Raw genomic sequence first — 22,685 nt, 5'->3', positions numbered from 1 at the left:
TTATGCAATTCAGTCAAAATATTACGTTTAACGCCTGTTTTGGCGAATCAAGAGAGAAAATTGTTGTCAGGTTTTTACATTCTTAAATCACAATAATCTCACCTAACGGAATACTTGATCCTCATAAATGTTCATGACATGTAACGTAGTCTTGCAACTCCGTATTCATTTCCACTGTTTGGTTGTGGTTTGATTTGCATCTTTTGCACTTTTAATCCAAACTCCATTGCGAAAGATGCTTGTTTGTGACAAAAAAAGACCATGAAACAATCATGCGAAACCGCCGAGCTCTCTTTCTCGTGTTGTGGTCAACAGATGATCTCACGGGTCTTTCTTCCATGCTGACAATGACAAAAAATACACCAAACAAACTATTTTTGTCCACAGAAATAAATACGCGACAATGTCGCAGGAGCGGGCGGTGTGTCACTGATAGTAACCAATGAGAACGTTAGAGCTAATGACTTAAAGGGGGCGCGACCAATTGTGATTTGTTTTGTTCTTTTATTTTGTTTACGTTTTTTATTACGTCCCCAGGCTCCTCATGAAAGAAATTGATTCTTTTTTGTTTCATAATTTATTAATTTGTTTTGTTTGTTTAATACATTTATCAGATTGGATTGTTGTTTCTCAACTCAACTTTATTTATATAGCGCTTTTTACAATTTTCATTGTTACGAAGCAGCTGTACATGAGACACATTGAATACAAGAAAAACAACTGAAGACATATACCTGTATACCTGTAAAAACAACAAAAGACAGAGATACAAATGCTCCACACACACAATATGCATACATACTTACACACATTGACATAGACGCACACTCGCAAAAACACTCGCACACACGCACAGTGAAGGCACACATTTGGGATAAAGGAGAGAGAACCACAGGTCAACTATTAAACGGACTATAAATTCTTATATGCAATATTAATCATGTTTAACTTCTAAATTCTAAAGCAGCCCCAATATGAAAAAACAATATGAAAACGGTGGCGAGGAAGCCAAAACTCCAATCGAGAAAAAAAAACTCAGGAGAACCCAGGCCCAACCAGGGGATTCCAGTTCCCCTCTGGCAAAAGCTGCGGCCTCTGCACAAGCTCAACAGTGCTTGCACAACAAGGCTTAGTAAAATAAAAAAAGCTCACGTATAAGGTAAATTATAGATTTAAGATTATCAATAACAATCTCATAGCATTTGAAGTGTTTTAGAAAAATCGTGTCAAATTGCCGCGTCCTTTATCCAGCTCTATCATCTCAGCTCTTGTCAGGTCATCGCTTCCCATTCTCAGCTCTGCCATCAGGTCTGGGCATGAACTGCATCCTGCGATAACCTTGGAACAAAGAGACAAGACTGGCTGAGAGTAGAGTACTGTTCTGTACTCTTTGATGCAACAAGTACATCATTTGTTGTTGGGTGTGTTCCTGGTTCCGGTTGATCTAGATAATGCAGCCTAAATCCTATGAGGATTAATATTATGGAAGTGTAGTGTATGCAAGATTAAAAAGATGCGTCTTCAGTCTAGATTTAATCTGACAGAGTGTCAGTGTCTGCCTCCCGGACAGTGCAGGGCAGATTATTCCAAAGTTTAGGCGCTAGATAAGAAAAGGGTCTACCACCTGCACTTGATTTTTAAATTCTATGTATTACTAACTAACAGGATGCCTGAGAGCGTAATGCACATGGAGGATTGTAATACAATAGAAGTTCATTTAAATACTGTGGCGCTAGTCCATGTAGGGCTTTATAGGCAAGCAAGATCTTAAAGTTAATGCGATTATATGCGGGTTATATGCTCATACTTTTTTGTACATGTAAGAACTCAAGCTGCCTCGTTTTGAACCAGTTGCAGTTTTTGTAATAGGCCTGCAGGGCAACCACCTAATAGTTAATAGTTCTACACCTCTTGTTATGTAATGGTGAGCTTTGAAATTTTCATACTCACACTAAAGACATACTTTACAATAGAACGAGTTAAAATGACATATATATTGCTTAAAATAAAAATAAACAAACATGAAGGCTACTTTGGTGTGGGAACTTATTTAATGGGTAGTCTATGTAAGCATTAATTCCAATTCAAAATCCACAAGTATGGAAAAATGACAAAGTACAACACTGAGTTAGACTGCAGGCGGTGTTTCCAATGTAGAACAGAGATTTCATGAGACATGACCAGAACGGACTGAGCATTGCTGAGGTAATCAGACTTCAAAACTTCTGAAACTGAACGTTCACATGCTTTCATAATGGCTACTAGAACTTCAGACATGAACACAGACCTGGTACAGTACGACTTTGATTATTATTATGGACAAAAATAAACAAAAGGATAGAAAAATAAAAACAGATCGAAACGCAATATATTGTTCTCTGGAAGCCCAAATTTACACATAAAATAGAAATCTATCAACTGGAAGAGCAGTTGAAATACAGATAATAAAGTAAATAGAGACTCTCTGAAACAACAGAGAATTTGATTAAAAAGCGCGTTTTAAAATTTAAATAACATTAAATTAGCAAAAGGGACTGTATACATCAAAGGCTGCAGAATTTTACATACTGTTTGAAAGAAACATCACTGGTTTTCCTTGGTTTTATGACCATAATCATTGTAAAGCAGGGGTGTCCAATGTTGGTCCTGGAGGGCCACAGTCCTGCAGAATTTAGCTCCAACTTGGTTTAACACCTCTTTGGAAGTTTCTAGTCTGCTTTGTGAGACTTTGATTAGTTGTTCAGGTGTGTTTGATTAGGGTTGAAGCTAAACTTTTCAGGACACCGGCCCTCAAGGACTGAGTTTGGACACTCCTGTTGTAAAGGATAACAAACTTTCAAATGTTTCTGATGAAATTTTACACTTGTTTAAAACACACACAAAATGATTCCCTCGCTGTTGGCTTTTCAAAGTCATAAGTTATTGTGTTGCTAGTGAAATGAATCTACACAATTGTTCTCTACCACAGATGAAAGCACACAAGCGTTTTGCACAGTGCCTTCAAAATGTCGATATGTTGCAATGGCAGATTTTAAATGCATTGACTTTTTCTGATCGCATTTTGATGACCTGCGCTTGTTCTGAGAGCACCTTCAGAATGAACACACAACTCACAAATAAATCAAAACAACACGGCCACTTAAAAAAAAAAAATCTTCAAGACTCTTTACAACAAATAGCACCATTGTTACCCAGATTAAAGGGGTTGTGAGTGACTCTCGTGTAACCTGTCGAGAACATATATATCGGGTCATATTTCACTCGGGAAACAAAACAAACTTTTTTTTTTATTTATAAAAATGTGTAGTCCTAATGGACCTCAAATGATTTATTTCCTTTACATGAAATATACTTGATTTTTGAGTAAATGTGACCTTGACATATTTTCAAGAGGCATTCAACCTTTATGCTGCACATGTCTTTGAACAAAACACACCCATCCTAGCTGAGACACGCCCCCTCCTTAAAGTGACAGGTGCACCTTAGTCAATTTAAAATAAGGCAATGCATGTTATGCTCAGGTGTGTCTGTTTAGTGATGAACAAGATATTAGTTTGATAGATAAACGCACTTTACTTAATGAACTGTGACACACACACACACACACAAAAGACACACATTCGAAGACACTAGCACAGCTATATCAAAATGTGACATCATACACCTATACACACACACTTCCCTGTCTTATGGAGTGTTACAACAAATCTTTTGAAAGAAAACACTCCTGAAAAAGCCTTCTAAATAGAGACACACACTTTAGCAATATATAGTCAATTATAATTTTTCTTTGTTTTCTTATTGCACTTTTAGCACTTCTTTTTTTTACATATGACAAAATTATTGTATAAAATATCAGATAAACATTAAGTATATATATATATACATAAAATACCTCCCAATGATCTTCATTCATCTCTGCAATAAACTGACTCCTATTATAAAAGTACACGTTTTATAATAACTTATTATTATAATTTGAAAGAGCAAGCAATAGAAGAAGAAGAGAAAGAAAAACAGAATGACTGAAAAAGAAAACTCCAAAGAAAGAAAAAAGTTTGGCAGTTTCTCCCTGACCCGGATGTCCTGAGTATTTGTCCCTGTGAGATGATTGCCTTGTGTTTAGAAGAGTCAAATCTGATTGGACATCTACGGCTGGTAGGGGCGGGATCTATTTTAGACTCCAGGAGTCCTTAGTGCTAAATCCCCCAAAGCCCCACCCACAGGCCCTCCTCTTGTTTCTGCAGTCCAATCAGTGGCTGATTACAGAAGGGGGCGGGGCAGGGACGGAGTGTGTGGCGAGTGCTCGAAAGCAAACCACACATACACACTAAAGAAAGCACACAGGTCCGACTTCCAGGTGAAGGCGTGATGTGGGTGTTGTCTTTGGTAGATTGCTTAAGCGTACAACAGGAAGTAAGGTGGGGTCAGACACCCGGAACAGGAAGTCAGCACGCTGCCAGCGTCCATTCAGTTGCTAACCAAAAACAAGCAACACACAATAAGCGTGTAAGACAGTGACCACACATAATGTCGATGTCAGTTTAAAAAAAGAAAAAAATGCACATCTGTATCGAATACAGGGTTATGACTGTTAACTTCCATCCATCCATTTTCTACCGCTTATCCGAACTACCTCGGGTCACGGGGAGCCTGCGCCTATCTCAGGAGTCATCGGGCATCAAGGCAGGATACACCCTGGATGGAGTGCCAACCCATCGCAGGGCACACACACTCACTCATTCACTCACGCACTCACGCACTCACACCCTACGGACAATTTTTCCAGAGATGCCAATCAACCTACCATGCATGTCTTTGGACCAGGGGAGGAAACCGGAGTACCCGGAGGAAACCCCCGAGGCACGGGGAGAACATGCAAACTCCACACACACAAGTCGGAAGCGGGAATCGAACCCCCAACATTGGAGGTGTGAGGCGAACGTGCTAACCACTAAGCCACCGTGCCCCCATGACTGTTAACTTAAACAATTAAAACATTTCTGCTCCTTAATAAAAAGATAGGGCTAAATTTTATTTGAAACAATGTTATTAATTAGCTTAAATACATTTAAGATAGATCAATAATAAAAAAAAATGACAAAAATTGCTAAAAAAATAACATAAAAACAAAAAATCTACGGATACAAGCTATTAAAAAAATGAACAATGAAAAATAAAACAGAAATTTGTTTTATGAATAATTAAATTACTTTTTTTATAAAAAATCTGGCAACAGACTCGTGTAAACACATTTTTTACATTTGCAAAATAAAAAGTTAATTCAAAGCTCATTATCATGGAAATATGGGTGGTTTGTAGACTTACCCAGCAGGTGTCTGCTAACACATCGGGATTTAGCGTCTCACCACTCCACGCCTGGAACCGAACGGCATTCTGGGCCGGGAGCAGGGAAGGGCCATTTCTCCAAATTGTAGTGTTCAGGCAGTGGATAGTGATTCGCTGCTCAGCGCCTGAACTCAGCAGGTGTATGAAGTTCATCTGGACACGCCTGACGCTGAACTCCAGCTGAGGGCGTCCAATCAGAAATGAGTTATCAATGTTAACAAATTGGTCATGGACCAAGGTTGTGACTTTTTGTGTTTAAAGTTGAAGGCAAATTATAGTTAAATCAAACAATTTGGCTGTTGGATGAATGTTCCCGACCTTGGCTGTCGTGATGGGTCTGAGGCAGGTGCGTCCACCACCTGTGAAGTTGCACGTCACTTCAATGGAGTCTGAGGAACAGCCCAGGTTCGGGTCGATCCAATAAGTGCCTTAAAAACATCATACACACAAACATGTAATAGACGCCTTGCACAGGCTCCACAAATATAACTGTTATTGTCATCATGAAAATGTTATATTCAAGTTCAGTTAGTAACGCATGAAATTTTTTTGTTATGCCCAACGCACACACACCATCATAAAGCGTATTCTGGCAGCTGTGCAGGTCCTTGCAGAGTTGAGCAGGATGGTCCCGTGTGCCCAGTGGGTTCTTCAGACTGTGAATCAAAGAACTCAAGTAATGGAGAGTCCGCAAGATATCCGGTGCCTGATCCAACACCGGCATGTCCATCAGACTGCGACCCTGCGGAAGAGGAGCAGACACCGAATAACACTTATTAGAAAAACACAGAATAACCTGCACTGATAAAATTAACAAATCATTCTGCGGTCACACTAGACTTTGAGCATGCGAAATTCGTTAGGAAGGTGCTGCAAAAATGGACGGAAACGATTCCTCCATCTTTTACATTTCTTCAGGGGCGGCTGACCGGTAGGACATTCTGTCAAAGTCCAGAACGGCTGTAACCAGGGGCGGACTGGCAGACGTATTATACACACAAATGTACGCAACGCGAAGGCATTATATAACGCAATCCACACGTTACATACAACCCCCCTCGACAGAATTGGTGGAGGGACGATGTTGGCCGAATAATCCAGGGCCGAATTTGCTTCGCAGTCCGCCCCTTTCTGAACCGAGAGGTCATGTTGTGACGTTTTGATCTTCTATCGGTCTCTCCCATTCACGTGACACGCATTCGCAGGTCAAATTTCACTAAACTTAAACTTAGCTACCCAGCGAAATATCTCTGGACGGGCTTGCGTTTCCGCTCTGACGAAAAGTCTAGTGTGACCGCGGCATATATCTGATGCGCGTATGTACTGAGTCTCAATGTTCTTACGTCAGATCTCTTTGTGTGGGTGTCTGTAAACGCAGCAAGAGCTACACCAAGAACATCATGTTCCTGTTAAAGCATACAAGTACACAAGAGAACTTTATTATCGAGATGCTTAGAAAACTCACATACAATACTTGTGCATGTAGACTATTTTCCAAAAAAAACTATTTGGAATCTTAAGTCAAATACTTACAAAAGTTGGTGGGATACTTGGTGGACCCTTTACAGGACAGAAACATAATGTGGTATGAATATTAGATATTATGAACACATTATACAATACAGTACGCATGCGTGTGAGAGGTCAGTCTTGAGGTAAGGTGCGTGTTTACCGGAGCTCCAGGTGGGCCACGAGGTCCAGGAGCACCCTGAAAACACAAACAAATAGTAAGAAACGTGTAAATAGTTTCTTGGCATCATAATAACGCTGATCTTTCTGAATGATGAGATGTTCTGCATCCGTATAAGCCAACACTTACTCTAGGACCCCGAACACCCTGCGTAAGAAACAAGAGAATAGTTTAGAAATCTTTTCTGTGCAATTGAAAGTATTGTGAAAGAACGTGAATGCATCTTTTACCATGTCTCCTTTGTTGCCGGTATCTCCCCTCGTGCCCTACAGAGAGACATGAGTGAGGTCAGAGGTCAGCTGAAGGTCAGATATGAGCATCATTATCACTACAGTGCGCTATAAATGTCACATGTACTCACTGGATTACCAGTCGGGCCGATTACACCAACAGGACCGGCTAAACCCGCTTTGCCCTGAAAACGACACACCAGCATGTGCATGAACAAACAAGGGACTTATTTAAATTCAAATCAGAGTAATTTCCAAAAAGATGAATTTTTGTTTTCTCACCACGCTGCCCTGTGGCCCTTTAGGTCCCTGAATACCCTTCGGTCCGAAGTCTCCCGGTGGTCCCTAAAGTTCACACAAACACAGGTCACCATTAATGCAAAAGTGTGTTTATGTGTGTGTCATCCACACACCGCAACATTCATGAGTTGGAACATTAAATGACCACAGAGACCAGGAAAGCTTGACGCTATTTATCAGGGTGGAGACCTCAGCGCAAGTGTATAAGATATTTATTTTTTACTCATCATTGGTTTTATGAATCAGGACACCAAACTGATGTCACAATCAAACCTGTTTTATAAACGTAGAGATCCAGGAGCTCAGACACACCGTTTATCACAACAAACACTTTTTGTGTCAGATGAATATTTTTGGTTAGATGAATTATGAAGCTCTTTGAGCATGTGCATAAAAAATGCTTTCCCAGCGGAGGGATATGATAAATCTAAACTCTCATGCCGGGGTAAATGGAATATCACATTTCTGTTATTCACCATAAACACATTGTGTATTCATCCACTAGGTGGAAGATCCTTTTCCTATAGCGCCTAAACTTTGGAAAAATCTTTAATAAAAAAAATTTATTACGTCCGTGTGTGTGTCTATGTCTATGTGTTTTAGTACGTGTGCATGTGTCTGTATGTCTGTCTTCTGTGTTTTCACCTTTTTCTTGTTTTTACACGTATAACTTGTCAATATGTCTCATATAAAGCTGCTTTGTTACAATAAAACAGTGCTATATAAATAAAGTTGAGTTATCGTCCATTAGGAAATTAAACTCACCATTGGTCCAAACATTCCAAGTACACCTGGAAACCCGGATTCCCCGACGTCACCCTAAGTCAAAAACTGAAATTAATACTGTTTTCCATGTAAATTCTTATTTTATTGTGAAACATCTCAAAGTGTTAGCACAACTCACAGGTTGGCCCTTAGGACCCCGGTCACCCTGAGGTCCAGGAAGACCCATTCCACCTTTAAAACCTCTCTTTCCTGAAGGGCCAGCGTGACCAGGAAGACCCCTCTCACCCTATTCACGAACACACAAACACCAACATTTAGCCAAATTATATACTATTTTATACTTACATGATGACTTTTTACATTTACTCTGTATGTAACAATATGTTAAAGTCATCTTTTTCTGACCTTTGCACCATATGAGCCTTGTTCTCCTGGTAACCCGGGAACGCCAGCTTTACCAGGGGCACCTGATTTGCCAGGCACACCAAATTCGCCATCATCTCCCTGATCACCCTGAAACAGAAAGACAAAGAGGTAATCACTAGATCCTATACTAGAAATTTAGGATTTCTCAAGTAATCGAATCATTCTTACTGGTATTCCCGGGCTTCCATCTTTTCCTGGGACTCCATCCATGCCGGGAACACCCTCCTGTCCTTCTCGCCCCACTGTGCCTTTAGTACCGAGTAACCCAACAACACCCTGATGACAGCAGATGAATCAGTTATTCGGTATGAAAGATGTGGAAATTAATGTGAGAAAGGATTTTACTGGGTGAAGAAAATAGTCAAGAGAATCACAGGCCTAAAAATTTCCAAAATGTGATGTTGCCACATTAAAAAGAATCTCTCAGCAATTTCTACCTCAACGTCAAGTTTTTAGATATTTTTTAAATTACAAAATAAAGAAAGTGCATATTATAGTAAGATTTACTGCAATTGATTTGAAACGATGCTCATCTCTACAGGATGAGAATAATTGAATATATCTCAAAGGTGTCAAAAAGGCTTTACTCGATGCAATGTTTTCGGCCTCTTATCCTTTATAGAAATCGTATATTTTTCTTTTAATGGAGTGAAAAATGTCCTCAGATGTTCTTAATGAGGCTAAAATGAATTAATGCCACACAAGAGATGAGCGATGTCTCATTTTACCGGTGTTCCTCTGCTGCCACGTTCTCCTGCATGACCCCGTTTACCCTTCTGACCCTGAGAGAGAGAATCACAGAGAGCGTGTGAGAAACAATGTAACACAATGTGACAGAAATCTAAGAGAATGAATCGTGTTCAATGATCACACAGACAACCACAGTTTTACCTGTTCTCCTTTGGATCCTTTGGGGCCCTGTGTTCCACGTGGACCAGGATCGCCCTTAAATGTGTTTAATGAAATCAAAAGCCAAATGTAATGAGTTTGCAGTTTTGAGTTGTGTGGGTCTGAGTTCATTATGTTTGTATAATTCAGTATATTGATGTACTTACAGGTAATCCAGGAGCTCCGGGTTTGCCTCGTAAACCATCAACACCCTGCTGACCCTGTATATACGAACAACAGCTTTTAAAAACCTCTCTGAGAAAACATACACACATTCTATTTAAAAAAACATGGGATTGGTGCTTGCAATGTTTAAGAGGTGGTTGCCAGGGCATTGTGAATCTAAACCAGCCCTGCATCTTCTTTTTTATATGATTATGGGTCACAAAACAAGCTAACAAACTTCACAAGTGGATAAACAAAAGTGCTTTTAAAACAGCGCTGTGTATCTCACCACATATCCAGGATCTCCCGGTTCCCCTCTGTCTCCACGCTTTCCCACAGGTCCCTAAATAGAAACAGACACGTTTGAAGTTGTGAATGTTTCCAATGACTTTACATTGAAAAGCACAGATCTTAAGCGTGAAGAGGACTCACGGTCAGTCCCTGAGGACCGGGAAGACCCTCCACCTTTCCATCATCCCCATGTTCACCCTAAAACATGACATGATGCAGAACATCAGATGAAACCACACAGCATATCTGATTCAAACCTGTGTTTGTGTGTGAACATCAAACATCACAAAGTGAATCCTGAGATGACTTTTAATAGGGTTGAAAGAGTTCTTATGTAAGATGGACACCTGTTGGCTGCGTTTTCTTAACTATCTGCTTAAATTTGAACATTTTGTGAGGATATCAAAATGCAAGCATGGTTATATTGGGCAGCAAAAAAAGTTAAAGGGTGACGCTTTCTGTCTAAACTACAATAACAACTACACAGCTTCCATGAACGGCTCAGAACCCCTACATCCATAACCAAAGCAAACCAACTAGTTATAGGCCTTTTCACATGACGTCACACATCTTCCGTTCTGTCACTAGGCAATGTAGCGTTACTTCCGCTAGCGCCATAAAATGGAGTTTACAAAGTCCCTTGCACAGGAGCCACAAAAATGGATAGATGATGTACAACATCTTGCAGACAAATTTTGGCTTACGACAAGATCAAAGCTAGTTTAAGGATACAAATACTTTGTTGAACAGTACCTGCTTGATTATGAAGTTAAGTGTTTTGTTTTCTTTTTGTGTAAGCGATAGGACAAGTACGTGAATACGTGTTCTGTCAGTTTTTCTGTGACTGTTGTTAAATTCCAGCGCGATGGCAAAACAGAACTGCTTTTAATTCTTCTTTCTTGCAAGACGGATGTCATGAGACACTGCTTTGCGAGAACGCGGAAGTTAAGTGACGGCACTGTGAAAAGGGCCTATTGTGGCTGGGAAACAAATCTTCCAAAATGAAGTCTTGCAACTTATGACAATATGATGAGTGATACTTTCACGATTAATATAAAGTTTAATGTTTTTGACAGCTATTTTAACATCCTAGTGGAGAATGAGGATTACCTTTTCACCTTTTGGTCCCGGGGATCCAATTGGACCCTGAGGTCCCTGGTGACCCTGTAAAGATAGAAACAGTACACGTGCTGATAAATTCATGGTTATAAATACTGTACTATTTTGCTTATAGAACACAATCACGGGATGATATCGGTTTTTGTCTCTTTCTCACCTCATATCCTGAGATGCCGGGATCGCCCTGAATCCCCATTCGCCCAGGAGCGCCCTGACACAAAGCAGTTTTAAATTATAACAACTTTTCTGAGCAGATTACAAGAAAATTGGTCAAGTGTGATAATAACTGTTGCTTGTTTACCACAGGTCCGATGGTTCCCCGCGAGCCCTTTGGTCCAGTGGTGCCAACTGGTCCGATCTTTCCCACGGATCCTGTCTCACCCAGGTGACCGATGTGACCTTTGGCACCCTACAGGTAACAAAAAAGTGCCATTTGTATGGCTTAATTAACATGAAACAGACTTAAACACACAATACCATATACTTACATAAATATATGACACATTATCTCACCTTAAAGCCTGGTTTTCCTCTTTCACCATGTTTACCTGATTTTCCTTCAGGACCCTGAAAGCATATGCGCAATAAATCGAACTTGATCTTGAATCGAAACTTGAGCAGGTGATGTGTTAGTTATGTCACTTCTGTGTTATTTATTGAGTTTTCGAATGCAGTGTCTCACTCACTCTGACACCAGTGAGTCCGGGGTCGCCCGGGGGCCCTTCTTTGCCCTTGATTCCAGGGTCACCTCTGACACCCTGCTCGCCCTCTCCACCCATGTCCCCTTTCTCACCCTTTTTAAAAAATACAAACATCATCACAAAACAATGAAAACATGGGTCACCACTGAATAGGATCCACCAGGACTTTTGTAGATTGGGATGTCAGCCATCTTTTACCTTTGCACCATCAGGACCAGCCGCACCAGCCTCTCCTTCTAAACCTGGTTCTCCCTGTAATAAATAAATAAAACATGTCACAACTTTAAAACTGTTTTCGTGCTATAGTATTTTATATACAGCTATCGCAAAAACACACCCTTGTTCCGATCATCCCCGCGGCCCCAGCATTCCCCTCCAGTCCGAGTGACCCCTACGCAAACAATGAAGAAACTTAACAAGACACACAGAGGGTTTTATTCTTTCAAGCAAGTTTGCATTTGTTTTAATTCCACACATGTCCAGTGAGCCAAACGGCAATTATAACCGACGACGTGTGACGCCACGCTTGTGCCAAGCACAGGTTGATATTATTAGACTTCAACAGTGCTCATTCAAAACAAATAAATTCACATAGGGCTCCTTATTAAACTGAGAGGCAGATTTAGCAACAGCTATTAAGTGCAGCGTAGAGAAAAGAATCATGGGAAATGGATTTCGGTTGAATTAATTCTACCTTCTCGCCAGATTCTCCTGGAAGTCCTGGGTCACCAACTTTTCCTGCAGGGCCCTGAAAGAGAGAAAGAAATGATGGATGGAAAATTTTATTATTTTCATCAATCATTATAAGTGGAAATTACAGTGTAAATAGCATTAATAAACTTAATCATTTGAATCTCTTTATTAATAAATCAGATCTGACAAAAGAACGGAAACATCCAGATGAGTGTTTGTGTGATGAGAGCAGTGTGTGTGTTACCTTTGGTCCTGGATTTCCAGCGGGTCCGATTGTTCCTGGAGGCCCGGAAGGGCCCTTGTCCCGAACAAACAAAATCCTTCATCAGTAACACATTCATATAAACACTATACACACATACTCATTAATACGGCATTATCATGATGTTAAGTGTGCTGCAAAATCATATTTACATTATGCAGTTACGGTATTAATAAAACTTTTTTGATCTTTTGTCAGCAAAGGCAAATTGGATAAATATCAGAGCTGAATACTAAAAAAAAGACAAATTAGAGTATAGACGTATGATAATACAATGTAAACAAGAGCCAAAATGCTGAAACAACATGCTGGTATTTTTGTTGATTTATACAACGTACTATAATATAGAAATATAAACAAGCAAAATACAAGAAAAAATAAAAATAAAATATAAACTTGCAAATAAGTAATTCTGTGCATGACAAAAGTAGAAGTAAAGGATCACTCACTGACTCTCCTGCAATTCCTTTGTCTCCCGTAGCCCCTGACGGGCCCAGTATCCCCTACACACACAGATTGATTCTCAATATCAAAAACAATCTAATGAAGAAGATTCTTCATTAAAAAATATTTTGCGTTAAAAAAATAAGTGTGTTATTAATATCTAATATTATTTAAATAGAGGGACGAACCGGAAATCCCTTTGGCCCCGCCTCCCCAGGCTCCCCGATCTTTCCCTACAATAAAGAGACATAGTGACAGTTACCATAACACCAAAATCAAGAGATTGAAGTGGCATTGTGACAGTTACCATAGCAACACTAATGAGTTTTTACCGCATGTCCTGGGAAGCCAATTTTTCCTGGAGGACCATCAGAACCCTGTGAGATGAGATAAAAGTGAGACATAAAAGCGTACAGAATTGATCTGTGGTCATCGGGTGACCTCTGCGGTCTTTACCTTCTTGCCTTCAGACCCGAGTTCACCTGTCAAACCATCTGGACCTCTAGGACCCTGGAACAAAAGCACAGAATAATTCAAATTAATTTCTCATCTATGATTAGAATCAAACACTGACATATAAATGCGTGCACACACAACCCTGCTAGAAAAAAAACAATAAATAATAGATCGCTGTCCAAAACGCAATAAAAAAAGAAAGAGCTTTAATGGTTATAATGGGAATTGTAATGGTTTCAATGGAAACTATAGTGGTGTCTACTGGTATGGGATGGATTCTATTAATGGGATGTTACCTGTCAGATTAATCCTATTGAAATACCGAACCAAAAACCATTAATTTTGTAATGGTTTTGATGGAAAAAGTTCAGAATTGTATTTGATTCAAACCATTCGAAAATCTATGATAGTTTCTATTGTGTCTTTTCAACAGGGAAAAAATGCTTGAGGTATACTCCACCACTAGAGGGAGCTTTACTGCAGGGTTTATTTGAGAGAAAAAAAACTAAAATGAGAGTCTACATATGACTGAAACAATGTTCAATCTGTCTTTGGGAAGGAAGACAAACTCATGTTCCTATTGCATCTCAAATTCTACAGTTTTATATAAATAATATTGATTATATTTCTGATATTTTATAAAAACAATTACAACACATTAACCCCAAACCCCACCTATGCAGAACCCATACCTGCACTACTAAGTAAAAACAACGTCATTTGTTTTTACTTTCCAAATTTATGACATCCACAGGGAACGGTGTTTTACCCCAAACCACAATACAAAGCAAAATACACAAACATTATCCCCTTCAGTGTGCAAAAAACATCTGTCTGGCACGTCTCTCAAGTTAAGATGAATGATTTTGTCGAGACAGACATGGATTATCTTACACTATGAGAACATTGAATGTGTGTTTGTGCGGATAATTTCACTAACATACGGTGTGTGTCCAGCCAGAAAACATCAAACTGTTGAAATAAAATCATCATCCACAATCTCTAACAGCTGGAATAGATTCCCTCTCCCGCAGACACACACTTTGACACACTGCCCTTGTGATGCTGACAGGCGACCAATGACTGTTGTAACCGTGGCGACCGTTTTTTAACATTAATAGTACATCTTTAATTCTCAGCACCCATCAATGTGATTTCATGTCGATGTTATTTCATTCTGTAGGTCTCTTGTGTTGCTACTAAACCGAGGAAACCCAGTTTCAATTTCTCAAATGCACAAAAGACATCCGAACGTCCTAAAATGTACACAACAACATGCTGTGATGTCTAGACGTCTGTGAGCATCTTTCAAATATGTGGATAGCAATATTGAACCTCTATAAAAACACCCTTTTGACAAGGAAATGAGAATTGTGTGGATGCTATGGTGTTACTAAGTTATGTAGTGTTGTTCAGCTTTGAATTTGTTACAAAGACAGGTTTAAGTGTTCTTAATAAACATAGTTGTTGATGATACCCGACAGGGTTCTCATGCTCTTTCTCTCCAAACTTGGCTCAGCTTCACTGACTCTGTGATTCATCAAGACAACAAATTGTGATTTACAGATTTCAGCGATGCTGTGTTACTAAGACCAGACAGGGTCATGGAAACACAGAGCTTCCCTGATCTTGTTTCTGCACTTCCAGCCAATAATGTCAAATCTGACGGCTAATGAAAAACATTTACTCTGTGTGTGTGCAACTGGTTTGACTCCCGTCTACAAATTGTGTCTGTCACTTGAAATAAAAACATCACCTAAATCACTATTTCCTTACACACACATGGACTTTTGATGCCTTACCCGTCTTCCTTTAGGTCCTCTTACGCCAATGGGTCCACGTGATCCCGGCGTGCCCTTTGAAAACAGACACAGGTAAATTACACAGACGCTTTCATGTCTCGCTCTCATTGTGGCTGATGGTTATTGTCGGGCAGACGGACTTCTCTGTGTGTGTTTAATGTCTGTCCGGACCATAATCACAGAACGTTTCACAGGTGGTGTGTGACAGCTGACAGACAGCAGAAGACTGAGAAAGCTACAGCTCTGTAACATGATCCAAACTGTGATGTAGACTTACCGGACTGCCGGCTGGTCCCGGTGGGCCGCTCTCGCCTGGGGTCCCTGGGTGTCCCTGAAAATGAAACAATATGTAAAAACATCATATACAATACAAATGAAAAAACACAAACATACTTCATCACAGTGGATAATAATAATATTACATAAATATTTGATTTAAAAGTATTTCATTTGAATCTTTATTATTAAATATGTCTAAATCATACCACTCTTATGGCGGTAGTACCACTGCTTTGATATATACTATAGCACAAATCATTTGCCATGGTACATCATGGTACTTTACATTAGTGACAGTTTACCATAGTAATTTTACTACATTTTTACAATGGCACTTGTTACAAGCAATGATATGTACAGTAGAATAGATCCAATTTTGTGTCTACAAATAGATTTTTTTAGTCTAGACATAACAAGTTATTTACACACAAACACACAGACGGGATGTGGAAATGAGAAATATGACATATCGCTTTATTGCCAACTGAGCTCTCTGTAAGTCGCTTTGGATAAATGACTAAATGTAAATGTGATCTTCAGATAGCTGAGGGCCAGTGGGATGTGTAACAGTGATGAACTTTTCAACACTTATGATTTGACGATTAGAGAACGAGAGAGAGAAAGAGTGTGTGTGTGTTAAAGCGTACCGTAGAGCCTTTTTCTCCTGGAGGCCCGGGCAAACCTGTCTCACCACGATCTCCCTAAACAAATCACACAACGTTTACACATGACCAATGTTAGGGGTAACACATTTCGAGCTATTATCTATTATTTTGAAATCCCTATTTTGTTCAAGTTAAAATTTTACAAAACGTTTGTTAAAGTTTGGCTCTGCTAATAATTATGCACAAAACAAGCACATGTTTATCTGCTATTATAAACTAAACTGTGTTTTAACAGAAAATGTCTGTGTTATATAGGGTTAGGGTTCAATTAAAACGTAAAAAATGTTTGTAACGTATTAAAATCAAATACAGTATTGGCCTTAAAATGATTAGAAAACTTAAACTAAATAAAAAAATAGAAATATTAGCTAAACAAGATAAAGATAAATTAATCTTATATAGCAACATACAAAATAAAAATAAACAATCTAATTTTACATTTTAATAAATTAAACTAAAAACAAAACTATAACAACTCTGCTATGTTGTTAAATGTTTTTAAACTGTGTTAAAAAAAGAGCGTTTGGAAGAGAGCGATCGTTAGTCAGATGACAAAAATCACACAAAAGCTAGATTTCGTATTTTTTCACTGACAAAAACATGCAACAAAACGACATCGCTGCCAAAGAATAAAACGAGTGTGCGACATGACATCTATTATCGCCAAAATAACATCTACGCCGTATATACAGTGGTTTTACAACCACCTTCAACACTTTATTTATCACATTCATAAAGGTGCATCTTACCTTCTCTCCACCTATTCCAGCCTCTCCTGTGGGACCGATGAAACCAACGAGACCCTAAAAACACATGATGACCAGCGTAAGGGTCAGACCGTGTGTGTTTACAGGTATAATTCACTCATGATGTACTCACTCTCTCGCCCATGGGTCCTGCTTTTCCTGTGATGCCCTGCTCGCCCTATGGCAGATCAGAGGGTGTTTGGTTTATAGTGTGCGTATGTGAAAGAGATTTGTGTGTGTTTACATTGTTTTGAACTCTCACTTTGGTTCCTTCAGGTCCGGTGGCCCCAGGGAAACCCAAACTGCCCATTAGACCCTGACGGAAGAACGAAAAATAAAGACACTGTTAGGATTTTCGATTCAAATGAAGCAGCCGGGCGTTTGTCTGTTTGCAAAAACTATGTTTTTTTAAACGCATTCTTCATCTATGTTCTTTTGGATGAGACCCGTTTAAAAGGTCCTTGATTTTTGACGTTTGTGTTGAAAAAGATGAGTGTGGCACTGAAATCAGAACACAAAAGAGAACATATGGAAATTCTCACAAAAATATTCTATTACTGACCGCGAAAACCAGAGAGAGAGGGAAATGAGTAAAACAGATACCTGTTTGAGAAAAAAAGGAAAGAATGATGGACAACCTCCAAAAATGTTTGGAGTTTGTGCCAGAAACGCAGTGATTAAACAAGAAAAGATGGAACGAAAGAAGGAAACAGATTCAGACGGAGAATGAGCCATGTTACGCAATACAGACACCGTTCGCAGTGGATACAAAACTTTCTGCAAAGGTTAAAGTGATTTTAAACCATCCCACAAGATCTGCCTTGAGGATTCATTGACATTAGTAATTAAACCTGTTTAAAATTCATATTTGCCGTTGCACCATCTTGTGGCTCATCGGGGAACTGTACTTTTATCAGCACTTACGTGCAAGAAACAAATATACCCCCAAAAGCACTGCAAAAAGAAAATAAACCACGTTTGACCTTTTTTGTAACTGTGACCATGTTTATGTAAATTTGTGATTTGTAAAAGAGAATGTTATGTGTCTGTTGTTATTTTCATTATTGCATGATGCACGGATGCAAATACAATTGGTCCTCATAAAACAAAATAAGAAAACAGGTTCATTAAGCAAAATGTCATTTCTCATTTCTTTTTATTAAAAATATGAATTTGATTAGTTTGAATACTTAGTAGGCACATGCTCTAAAACAATATCTACATCCGGCCATCCCTAAATTCTCACCTCAAGTCCCGAAGGCCCTAGTGGTCCTAGAGGACCCTCGTCACCCTGAAAATTAAAATGAGCCACAATCATTTCTCACGTTTCTATTGGTATAGTAAAATACATGTTTGATACTCGTGATATGACACGTGTATAGAAACACACAGACCTGTCGCCCAGCAGCCCCGCGAGGTCCCGGTAAACCCCTGGCGCCGAGTTTGCCCTAAAAAATCAAAAACATTGACACATACAGCATGAACATGGCTGTGCACATATACAAAACGCTCTTAAATTTTTTCAAATCTTTCACCTTCGGGCCTTCAGGTCCATTGTGTCCAGGCTTTCCAATGTCACCCGGGAAACCCTGTGTCAAGCACAAATCAGTATATTAACCATCAATCATCAACATTTATTTGATGTCCACAAAATATTTAAACGTGTCTAAAGTTTTACACCAATTGATATTTTTATGCTTGTGTTCTGGTTTTGAAATGGCAATGATAAGTTGATTCATACCTCAAGTCCTGGTGGACCCGGCACTCCGGTGGGCCCTCGTTCTCCTAATTTCCCCTATGAAACACACATAAACAACACAAAGACAATCATATAAACTGTTTTTTATTAGAGCAAAATTGAGGTTTATCCTTTTTGAATGATGTTGTACATTTGCAATGCATACACAGCTATGAGCAACACATATGTTCTATTAAAGAAAGAAAGAAACCTGCAGTCCCGGCTTTCCTCTAGGTCCTGGTAACCCTGGCAGACCCTGAACACCCTGAAACAAACACACAACAGATTGTAACATAAACATCAGACATCTGGGTTTGTAAGCGTGTATTTAAGAGAGGGAACTTTAGAAAGGTACCTTGTCTCCCTGGAACCCGATCTCTCCCTGCTCTCCTGGAAGCCCCACATCACCCTGAGAGGAAAGAGAGAGAAAGAGAGAAGAGTCACAAAGTCAGAAATGACAGAAAAAAGATGAGAGAAAATACAAGTTTATGAAGACATTTTGAGTTCGGTTTATTCAATCTATTCTTGTCACAATTTGGAGCAAAGACGTTTAAAGGAGAAGTGTGCCATTTCCACACAAGTAGTGGAACCAATAAAAAAAAAATGGGTTGTGACCTTGTTTAAAAAACTGGTAACAAACAGAGACCATTTATACGTTTAATCTGGATAAATTTTGATAATTTCAATATTGATAAATAATCCATAAACATTCTCGCAGTAACTTTAAAAGAGCATTTTATCAACATTATGTGTCATTGCTACGGTAAACATTATAAAAAGTACATTGTGGTAGAAATAATTTTGCCAGAACTTAATGGGAACGTTGGCAAAACATTCCTAAAACGTATCATTGGTGGTGCAGAAATCACACACTTCACATCTAAAATCTCACTGTAAAATGCTAACAACTATACGGTTGACCAACAGGGATGCTTATAAAACGCATGCTTAACACTGGCTGGCCAATGGGGAGAGAGAATTTCCATCACATGCTGCTGTGTAACAGGCCAATAACAGAGCATTTAGATCACCTTATCACCTTTCAGACCGGGCTCGCCCATGTTTCCAGAGACACCCTGCAGCAAACACACACAGAAACACACACAAGCTATAACTGCAGGAGACTGACATATGCAAGAGGTGGTGATGTGTGCACGTGTGTGATGTACCTTCAATCCGTTTGGACCTGGTAAACCGATGATGCCAGCCGGACCCATGTCACCCTGGAGAAGAGAAAGACATGACTGTGATATATATATGATATAACACCTGCTGTCAGGTAGGCCTATTTTGAGCTAAGATCTTACAAATAAAATTCAACATTTGTGAAATGTGTGGTATCATCTGTGTCATGCTGCCACTTCTTCTAAAGATTTTAAAGGAAGCTGAAAGGCCCAGTTCCCCGAATTTTTTTTTTTTTTTACTTATCTCATGTCAATCATTAGTGGAACACAAAAGAAGATATTTTGAGAAATGTCTCAGTGGTTTTCTGTCCATGCCATGGAGGTCAATGGGCTTCAATGTTGAGTTAATAATGCAAGAATATGTATATTTAGATTAACTTTATAGGGAAAGTTCACCCAAAAATGAAAATTCTGTCATGATTTACTCACCCTCAGGTTGTTTCAAACCGGTTTAAATTTCTTTGTTCTGATAAACACAAAGGAAGATATTTGGAAGAATGTTAGAACCAACCAGATCCCACCCCCCATCGACTGCCGTCTTATTTATTTTCCTACAATTGCAGTAAATGGGGCATGAGATCTGTTTGGTTACTGACATTCTTCCAAATATCTTTCTTTGGGTTTTGCTAAACAAAGAAATGTTTACAGGTTTGGAATAACCTGAGGATGAGTAAATGATGACTAAGAAATTTCATTTTTGGGTGAACTAGCCCAAAAATGTTATGTCGGTTTGGTAAGATTTCCAGCAGGGGGCGTATTTCCCCACATCACCAAAATCAAACTTCACTCAAACTTACTTCCACTTGCAAAATGCAGATCTGAATTTTAACATGTTTTAGATTTCATTTGCACAACAAGAATAACCTTTAGATGAATAAACATTATTATGTAAAGCAGGTACCATTTAACAGTACAAAAGTGTTAACCAAAGATATGGACATATTTGTCAATGCCTTTGCAAGCACGTATATTGTCCCGGACGTCTATATATTAAAAGCAAAAGTACTCAAAGCATCACATTTATGTGAATTGTTATCGTCCGCTGCCAAAACCCGCACAAACAAATTTCACTCACAATCAATCCAAGGACACCAGGAGGACCAGGAGCTCCAATAACACCCTGAATTGATACAGAATAAAAGACAGAAAGTTTCCACATTAAACCAACAGACTGTTGTTGTTTCAAGGATCAGGAGTCAACATTCACCTCTAAATCTGGGTGTGGAATGTGTGGCGTTTATAATATTTGCTGCGTAAATGGCCCTTTTTTAGATTCATAGATACAAAACCGCCTGTAGAAACGCATGTGTGTGACACACAGATGGTTTGTTGTTGCCGTCTCAACAGCGTGCTGGAATCATTTCCTCTCTTTCCCCTGGTGTGATGAAAGGATGAAAGAGGCATTTCACTCCTCTCTTCAGGACACGGGGAACAGGAAATGAGGGGACTCTCCACTTCCTGTTTTCACAGTTCCACTGAGACTCAAGGTGAAAAGAGGCAGGCCGGGACTTAACTGTCACCTACGCCGACCAATCAGAAGCGGTTTTGGAAAACAACAATCTTCTTTGATCGTTTCTCAGTCTGACATGATATAAGACTTTTAAACCAGCCTAGGCCAAAATGAACTAAAATCCCTCTAGACATAAATCCACATCAGCCTAAATTTATAATGCGCATAACAGAAAACGATACGAGAGTCCAAGACAACAAAAAAACTCACAGGCTCTCCGTCAAGTCCTGGCAGCCCTCTCTCTCCAAAATCACCAGGGAAACCCTGACATCAGAGAGAGACATGAAGCGAGAGAGAGAAAGAGAGAGAGAGAGAGAGAGAGAGATTATAAAACACCAGAAGTGTAGTCACGGCAGATAATTCACATGCTGCTTGGCATGCAAAAGTCGCCTCTTCTCAAGCATCCACAGGATTCGAGCATCATTTATTTCTGTGGCTCAGATGGTGATGAGCATGTTACTGAGCATGACTTCAAAGCCCTTACGCTGATGTGTATTGATGTGCTATACACCACTTATAATAACATCACTTGGTTAGCGTGCTCAGCGCTGCTCATTTGACAGGATGACTCTGAAGTCAGAGGTCAAAGGTCACGCTGACTGAAATCCCATCGTGTCCCAAGGTCATGGAGAAATGATGACATCAATGTGCAAATATAAATACACTCTTCCACACAATCTTAAATAACAACCAAATGGACTTGGTGAGCCTTATGCGTTGATGTACAATTTGTTCTACTTCCTTGGATGTGATACATCAACTGACTAATCAATATACATATTTTCTCACACACACACTTACAAGCAAACTCACGTCTGAATCTATAAAGTATGTTGAGACAAAACTTTACCGGCCTACCCATCTTGCCCCTCTTCCCCGGTGGACCAGGAATACCCTGAAAAAAAGAGACAAAAGAGAGAGAGAGAAAGATCTTAATATAGATTTACATGGAAAGCCCTTAAAGAAACAATCGATGTTAAAGCAGTGTAAGAAAACAGATACACACACAGATTTAAATGGC

The 22,685-nt window shown here is 39.4% G+C and overlaps 1 protein-coding gene across 2 annotated transcripts in view; it reads right to left on the bottom strand.

Moving 5' to 3' along the window:
* Positions 1–2,047: 2,047 nt before the first annotated feature.
* Positions 2,048–22,685, bottom strand: part of col27a1a (collagen, type XXVII, alpha 1a) — a 42,375-nt gene continuing 21,737 nt past the window's right edge. The window contains exons 12-61 of one of the 2 annotated variants that reach the window (XM_056731763.1): positions 22,515–22,559; positions 21,875–21,928; positions 21,230–21,274; positions 20,140–20,193; positions 20,002–20,046; positions 19,326–19,379; positions 19,182–19,235; positions 18,974–19,027; positions 18,768–18,821; positions 18,627–18,680; positions 18,479–18,523; positions 17,495–17,548; positions 17,366–17,410; positions 17,236–17,289; positions 16,469–16,522; positions 15,820–15,873; positions 15,543–15,596; positions 13,741–13,794; positions 13,617–13,661; positions 13,473–13,517; positions 13,290–13,343; positions 12,823–12,876; positions 12,580–12,633; positions 12,223–12,276; positions 12,084–12,137; positions 11,871–11,978; positions 11,698–11,751; positions 11,486–11,593; positions 11,342–11,395; positions 11,176–11,229; positions 10,207–10,263; positions 10,064–10,117; positions 9,777–9,830; positions 9,613–9,666; positions 9,450–9,503; positions 8,890–8,997; positions 8,701–8,808; positions 8,474–8,581; positions 8,335–8,388; positions 7,552–7,614; positions 7,401–7,454; positions 7,270–7,305; positions 7,169–7,186; positions 7,022–7,057; positions 6,883–6,909; positions 6,693–6,755; positions 5,923–6,091; positions 5,668–5,777; positions 5,329–5,529; positions 2,048–4,477 (exon numbers count right to left, since the gene is read on the bottom strand). In XM_056731763.1, the coding sequence (XP_056587741.1) occupies positions 4,331–4,477; positions 5,329–5,529; positions 5,668–5,777; positions 5,923–6,091; positions 6,693–6,755; positions 6,883–6,909; positions 7,022–7,057; positions 7,169–7,186; positions 7,270–7,305; positions 7,401–7,454; positions 7,552–7,614; positions 8,335–8,388; positions 8,474–8,581; positions 8,701–8,808; positions 8,890–8,997; positions 9,450–9,503; positions 9,613–9,666; positions 9,777–9,830; positions 10,064–10,117; positions 10,207–10,263; positions 11,176–11,229; positions 11,342–11,395; positions 11,486–11,593; positions 11,698–11,751; positions 11,871–11,978; positions 12,084–12,137; positions 12,223–12,276; positions 12,580–12,633; positions 12,823–12,876; positions 13,290–13,343; positions 13,473–13,517; positions 13,617–13,661; positions 13,741–13,794; positions 15,543–15,596; positions 15,820–15,873; positions 16,469–16,522; positions 17,236–17,289; positions 17,366–17,410; positions 17,495–17,548; positions 18,479–18,523; positions 18,627–18,680; positions 18,768–18,821; positions 18,974–19,027; positions 19,182–19,235; positions 19,326–19,379; positions 20,002–20,046; positions 20,140–20,193; positions 21,230–21,274; positions 21,875–21,928; positions 22,515–22,559 (3,240 nt within the window). In that variant the 3' untranslated portion in view covers positions 2,048–4,330. The remainder of the gene's footprint in view (positions 4,478–5,328; positions 5,530–5,667; positions 5,778–5,922; positions 6,092–6,692; positions 6,756–6,882; positions 6,910–7,021; positions 7,058–7,168; positions 7,187–7,269; positions 7,306–7,400; positions 7,455–7,551; positions 7,615–8,334; positions 8,389–8,473; positions 8,582–8,700; positions 8,809–8,889; positions 8,998–9,449; positions 9,504–9,612; positions 9,667–9,776; positions 9,831–10,063; positions 10,118–10,206; positions 10,264–11,175; positions 11,230–11,341; positions 11,396–11,485; positions 11,594–11,697; positions 11,752–11,870; positions 11,979–12,083; positions 12,138–12,222; positions 12,277–12,579; positions 12,634–12,822; positions 12,877–13,289; positions 13,344–13,472; positions 13,518–13,616; positions 13,662–13,740; positions 13,795–15,542; positions 15,597–15,819; positions 15,874–16,468; positions 16,523–17,235; positions 17,290–17,365; positions 17,411–17,494; positions 17,549–18,478; positions 18,524–18,626; positions 18,681–18,767; positions 18,822–18,973; positions 19,028–19,181; positions 19,236–19,325; positions 19,380–20,001; positions 20,047–20,139; positions 20,194–21,229; positions 21,275–21,874; positions 21,929–22,514; positions 22,560–22,685) is intronic. The other variant, XM_056731764.1, reaches the window with a different exon arrangement.

This window comes from Triplophysa dalaica, chromosome 19, assembly GCF_015846415.1.
Source record: "Triplophysa dalaica isolate WHDGS20190420 chromosome 19, ASM1584641v1, whole genome shotgun sequence".
Classification (NCBI taxonomy): domain Eukaryota; kingdom Metazoa; phylum Chordata; class Actinopteri; order Cypriniformes; family Nemacheilidae; genus Triplophysa; species Triplophysa dalaica.
This window is presented reverse-complemented; position numbering and strand designations above follow the sequence as displayed.